The following is a 6,466-nucleotide window of genomic DNA, read 5'->3' as shown; positions in this document are numbered from 1 at the left end:
GTAGATGTCAAGTAGTTTAACGTAATATCTACTATTTGATTATCATTCACCAGCACAGGTATAGAGTAACTTTGTCAATTCAGGTTTGAACAGACAAATAAATCACCTCGTGTTTTTACTTCCGTTGAGTTAAACTCATGTGATTTCTTCAAAGGCATCACATTGTCTTTTCCTTCCCAAACAATTATAGTCAGACTGAAATATTTTCAACCATAAATCACCAACCACTATAGAATTGTGCAAGGAAAAAGACTGGATATCATATATTATAAAGTTTTAACTAACTTGCCACATTTTGTATTCCCATCCATGTGTTCATATACATGGTTGAACTTTAACTGACTGTACAAAGATTTCTAACTAATCCATAACCTTGAAATCTTTTTCCTTTTTATAGCCTTTTTGACTTTGTTTTTTCCTTTTTTTGATATTTCTTCAATCTACATAATCTGAAACACCAACTGCATTACGCGAATGTGTAGTCTTTTCGCAGTCATCCATCCTCTCTGCAGCAAATTTTACGCAGCAGGACGCTGTAGCAACAGTAGAGTAAACATGAACTAACATATATCTAGTACTTTCAAGGGGCGATGATGATGGGAGGTTGATGTGAGAGTATCACGGGGCCAGATTCTTCATCAGACGAGGAGATTGGTAAAACAGCCTGTTTGTGAAGGATGAAAAAAGATTAGTTGAACTCAGACATGGGGTGGTATCGGGGAGGAACGTAAGAGGAGTAGATGGTAGTTCAACTCACCTGCTGGTGTTGGCGACGGTGGCAAGAGGTAACTGCTTTCAGTATGATGTAGATAGGCAGGACAATGCCAGTAATCCTCAGCAGTAGTAGCTGTGTGCAAAGGGTAATAAATAAGAACACAATCTGAAAGAACACAACAATGTGATTCCCTTTCTAGTTTAGTACGTTACCATGACCAACGGGAACGAATAGTCCTCTGCTTGATTCACTATGACGGGAAGTGTGTGTCGTAAAACCAGAAGCAGCATAAACTGTTTAGAAAGGAAACAAAAAGACAGAATCAAATTGCTAAACTTAAAATTTAGAAATCGTCCAAATGGGATATCCTGCAGTGGCAGATCACATTTGCTTATCGTACTGATGTTTCCTGGCACAAAAGCTAGTTATTGAAGAATCTCATGCTTTCTTTTCAAAGTCTTAACTAAAATGCACTAGCGCGCGCGCGCGTGTGTGTGTGAGAGAGAGAGAGAGAGAAAGAGAGAGAAATTACAATTATTGCAACTGAACGACAACACATCATGCTTCTCGATGTAGAGACCGCGTAGTCATCATCATAGTCGTCAGAGTTGATGAAATTACGATCAGTTGAAACGACAGCTATCAGTCGAGGGTTATTCAAGTCTCTTCTAACAATTCCCCAGTTTCCCCTGAGTAAAGCACCACAACACATGGTAAGAAAAAAGCAATATGGGATATGGAGCAGAATATTCAATTTCCTAATAATAGCAACAAGCGAAACGAAGATGGATACCTAAAATTCATTGGGATGCCTCCAAGTCGAAAAATAGGGGGAGGTGCCGTATAACCAGGCCTAAAAGGCTGTAATCAACACAAATACAACATAAGGATACAAATGCCAACAGGAACTGAAGAATTAAGCACATGGAGAAAAGGTAGCTATGGTACAAATGCGCTTCTAGCCTGTAAGTTACATAAAGCAAAACTTAGAAAAATCACCCACCTGGTGGCATATCTCACAAATGGTATCACCCTTCTCGTTACACCACCTTTGCACACATCTCCGATGTGCATACTGAAAGAAAACCAAGCACAACCATGAAGTAGTTGCAGAACACATTATGCGTTAAAGAAATGAAAATGTTAGAATAAAGTATTCGGGACACGTGGAAAGTGGAAACTAGGTAGAAGAGTCTTGAGTTCGAAGTTAAAAAGACATGCCAACGAGTATTATGTGAGCATCACAGAAGAATCAGACATTAATAGAGCACTTCGAAAAAGTACTTAAAGTGAAACTTCCTGAGCAAAGGTCTCTCTTTATAACCTTCCCCCAATTTTTCTTTCTTTCAAAAGCATATTCTGGCAAGACAGGTGGTCAAGTTTAAGGAGTTTCGCAAATGATTTAGATACTTCGTACTGGGACTAATTGCAGCAGAAGGTGGGACAATTTGGTAAAAATAAGATAACTGAATAAACAGACAGGAATATCTCTAGCCAACGAAAGCCAAAAATGGAGCAACATCACCAATCATCTCTAATTAAGCAACTATGTGTCAAACTACTTGAAAGTTCATAGCAGGGTCAGTACTCTAAAGCTCCTTCTTGTTTTTTACTTGCTCCACATTATAGGAGCCCTGAAACTGCACAGCTTCTTCCCCAACTCACCATGGTCCAGCCCAAAGAAAGGTAGAGGGATGTTGTTAAAGAATGTTCAACATCATCCATGTACACGAAGTACAATTTTACGACGAGGACCTATAGGTAGCTCTCATGATCTTAAGCATGATGTAAAACATTCTAGTGCTTAGCTAGTATGTAGAAGTAATAATCTGCACCAGAAAACAATCACACAATTGAGACTGAACTTCCAAGTTTAAGTTAATAACATGACAAAAGGTCATTGTTTAGAAGGAACAAAAAGTTGCAGGAACACAATTCCAAAATCTAATTGTCTCAATATTAATAAATTCATTTCTTATTCAGGCTCATCATTAGACAGAACCAGTTCCTCACTAGAAACAACATGTGCTCGTGGAAACAAGCAACCCAATCGCACACCAATTTTTCAGTAGTAGGAAGACAAAAAAGCAACAGAGAATACTCAATAGGCACTAGTGCACAACTCATATATTGACTTTTAAGCATATAATAAACTTCTAACGACATAAACAAGCTCCAATAACAGAAAAAATTGAACACCGATAGATAGCATAAAACAACAATTACTCCTCAATTTCTAGCAAATTGGCTTCGACTATATGAATCCCCACTGTCCATGTCGTTCGTTTAAGCACATCTCAGTCCAATAATAGATAGCATATACATGAAAAGAAAGAAAGTACTAGTAAGTTTGTAACAAAGCTCAACAAACCTTCAAGCTACCGCAGCAAGAGCAAGGAACTTCCATATTTGAATCCATATCTTCATCTTGGCATATCCTGCATTCAACCATCTTCCTAGGGCTCAGAGGATCAGAATCCTGGGAAGAGCAATCAGTTACCGAGCTATTTGTTGTCGGTGATGCTAGCTGTTTCGGGTTTCTGCTTTCAATTGCAGCCTCCAAAGTTGATTCAGTTAGCAACCGATCAACCAGAAACACAAAATGATCTCCCATTCTTATGTAACCAATATCAGCTAAAAACCACTTTTTAATTATTTTTTGATGTAACAGAGACAGTGATGCCTTAAACAATCAGCTTTCCACCAGAATTGCCTGAAAACAGAAAATAACAGCACACAAGTTGCCTTAGACCATAAAAGTTGTTTCAATCTGAATTATCAAAACACCAGCCAATCATACAAAAGTAAGAGAGTAATAAAGTCATAAAGGCATAAAACTCATTGGTAAAATTTCCAACTACAAAACTGCACCTAAAAAAAAGCACAAGGTTTGAAATAAAGGACATACAACTTTAATTCAAAAAAAAAAAAAAACATGACAAATTTGAATCAAGGACAAAAGAAGAGCTTGCATCAAGAACCTTCCTAAGAAAAACAAAAAAAACAACCAACATAATTCAAGAAAAGTATCAAAACCAAGCAAAACCAGAAAGAACCATGCAAATAACAACAAAGGGTATCAAAAGAGATTGAAACTTGACAACCCCAGATGGCAAAAACTGATCTTTAAAACAAATTTCAAGCAAAAACAGAAGTAACATGCAAACAACAACAAAGGGTATCAAAAAAGATTGAAACTTAAGAACCCCAGATACCAAAAACTGATCTTTAAAACAAATTTCAAGCAAAAACAGAACTACCATGCAAATAACAACAAAGGGTATCAAAAAAGATTGAAACTTGACAACCCCAAATGGCAAAAAGTTCACTTTTTAAAACAAATATCAAGCTATTAACACACAAACATTAAAAAAAGAAAAATACCCAGATGCCAAAAAGTGATCTTTAATATGAATACAAAGCTATAACACAACAAACATGATGAAAAAATAGAGAATTTAAGGGAATATACTGAGAAAAAGAGACTTACAAGAAGGGGATCGGATATCTACAAGCTAAGAAAGCTCTATTTTTTTTTCTAAATCTTAAAAAAGATCTCTCTTTTAGAATGAAGCAAGAGATTGAGTGTCTTCGTTTGTTTAAGCACTCAAAAATTTCAAAGAATCAAAATGAGAAATGGAGTAATAATAATAATACAGTATATAAACCATATTTATAGTCTCATTTATACAGATCAAGGATTTAATTTGAACAAAAAAGGTCAAGTTTTTGAATTAAATTATATTAAAATAAATAAATTAATAAAATAATGAACAGTATCTTTTCAGGTTTCGAGCCATTCAAAACGTGTCTTCCTTCCCTTTGTTTCTCTTTCATGTCAATCATAATTTTTTATAAATTCAAAATTTGAAATACATAAGCTTTCCTAGAGATAGGGAAATCCAGAGAAAAAAATTACTCACTTTAGTTACGTTTAAACATAAAAATTATGACAGTAAAAAAAATTATGAATAATTTAGAGTGAAAAATATTTTAAAAAATCAAATTTCGAAAAGAAATTGAACTCAAAAACGGAATACTAACAAATTTATATTTAAATAGTTTTTCATAATAATATTTCAAGAAAAACAATATTCATAGTCAAATAGAGACTTAAATTATATGAACAATATAGTGTTTTTTTCGATATGATTAGTCTAACTTCATATTAATGCTTGTAACAAGTTTTATTTTACTTTATTTTTAGTCTGTAATGTCATTAAATTCAGAATTTATTTTATGATATCAAACTTAACACTATATAAACATTGAATTTTATAATTAAGTATTTATGTATGTTTAGTGATACTTTTTTATTTATATAAATAAAAATAATTTGAGTAAAAACTAATAAATTTACATGAATTCCTGACTATCCTTTAGATCTACCCTATATTATGAAGTTTAATTTTTTTTATAAAATAGTACTTATTATTATAAGTCAATTTTAATTAATAATAGAGTAGTATATACGTTATCACTGCATTAAGTAGAATAAGAATGCTAATTTGTTTAGTATGAGACTAATTAATGAATGATGAGTTCATTAAATAACGAAGTTGAAATAATTTCCGTTTCTTTTCGTGTCAAAACTTATAATTAATGTAACTTCATCCCTAATAATTCATTAATGTAGTAATTACAAATCGTGTACTCTACTACCTTGATTGAGTTAAATTATATGAATTTTTTTTAAAAAAAATAAAGAAATTTCTAAGTCTGTTTTGTAAATAAGGATTTTTGAAATATCTAATTTTATAATAAGTAGAATTAAAAGACGATAAAAAAAATATTATTATTTTTAAAAAGAAAAATATTTGGAATGAAAATCACATGAGAATGCATGTCATTTTCATTTATTTTTTTGGTTGAGATAATGCATGCAAATTTTATTTTCCTATATTTATAAGTTAAGGTTTGGAGTCACATATTAAATAATGAAATAATTATCTTTTTTATATTGATGTTTGTTTTACAATTATTCATTATCATAATTTTAGCATGAAATAGATTATTTGACACTAAACTGATTTAATTATTGGAGTGATGACTAATGAAGTTGAAATAATCTCCATTTTTTCAGTTACAAAATGTATGATTAATGCAACTCATCCCCTAATTAATAATAGTTTCATTAATGTAGTGATTACTCACAGATTATACCTTGATTAGATTAAATTATATGAAAAGTTTCTTCTTTATGAAATAAATTTCCATTCTTTTCAAAATCTATTTTGTAATAAGAATTTTTAAAATATCTAATTTTATACTTCTTCTGGATCCGTTCACTTTTGTTTGTCATGTTTCGTTTTTGAGAGTTAAATTAATTGACTTTGACCAACGTTTTAAGGTGACTCTTTTTTTCCCCATCATATTCATATGACAAAAATTGCAACTTATACGAGTAATATTTTTTATATTGATTTTTATACATTTAAAGTATAATCATAGCATAGAGACCTTTAATGTCACTCTATAGAAATATAGAATCATACATGAATTTTTCACCTCTTATATTAATGAATTCATACTATTAGTACACACGATAAAAAAAAACATGCATATATAAAGTTCGTTAAGGCATATGTTTCATTTTAAATAGTTTTTACATAGAATGAATTCGAATTAGTCGAATTCTCAATACACATAAGTGAGGTCGATCACAATATAACTTGAATTACGATTCGACATTTTAATTATTTTAAGTTACTATGTTCTAAATTGATAATTTATAAATATACATTTAATAAA

General features: G+C 31.7%; 1 protein-coding gene across 1 annotated transcript; it reads right to left on the bottom strand.

The window, feature by feature from the left end:
* Window positions 1–235: 235 nt before the first annotated feature.
* LOC102602348 (uncharacterized) lies at window positions 236–4,371 on the bottom strand. The gene is made up of 8 exons (XM_015307299.1): window positions 4,206–4,371; window positions 3,087–3,428; window positions 1,719–1,790; window positions 1,509–1,576; window positions 1,248–1,404; window positions 928–1,008; window positions 758–847; window positions 236–664 (listed from the first exon to the last, which is right to left on the bottom strand). The coding sequence occupies exons 2-8, from the start codon at window positions 3,327–3,329 to the stop codon at window positions 581–583; spliced, it is 795 nt and encodes a 264-aa protein (XP_015162785.1). The 5' UTR covers window positions 3,330–3,428; window positions 4,206–4,371; the 3' UTR covers window positions 236–580.
* Between the last annotated feature and the right edge of the window lie 2,095 nt (window positions 4,372–6,466).

The sequence above is a fragment of the Solanum tuberosum genome, unplaced genomic scaffold, assembly GCF_000226075.1.
Source record: "Solanum tuberosum cultivar DM 1-3 516 R44 unplaced genomic scaffold, SolTub_3.0 scf00051, whole genome shotgun sequence".
Classification (NCBI taxonomy): Eukaryota; Viridiplantae; Streptophyta; class Magnoliopsida; order Solanales; family Solanaceae; genus Solanum; species Solanum tuberosum.
The sequence above is the reverse complement of the archived record's forward strand: the minus strand, read 5'-3'. Positions and strand labels throughout refer to the sequence as shown.

Bases quoted from the DNA above. Each gene is read 5' to 3' on its own strand.
- LOC102602348 (XM_015307299.1), bottom strand. From the start codon at position 3,329: ATGGGAGATCATTTTGTGTTTCTGGTTGATCGGTTGCTAACTGAATCA. The intron at 1,009-1,247 runs GTAATTTCTCTC...CTTTCTAAACAG, and splicing joins GTCGTTCAGTTGCAATAATT to TTTATGCTGCTTCTGGTTTT. The intron at 848-927 runs GTAACGTACTAA...CTTTGCACACAG, and splicing joins ATTCGTTCCCGTTGGTCATG to CTACTACTGCTGAGGATTAC.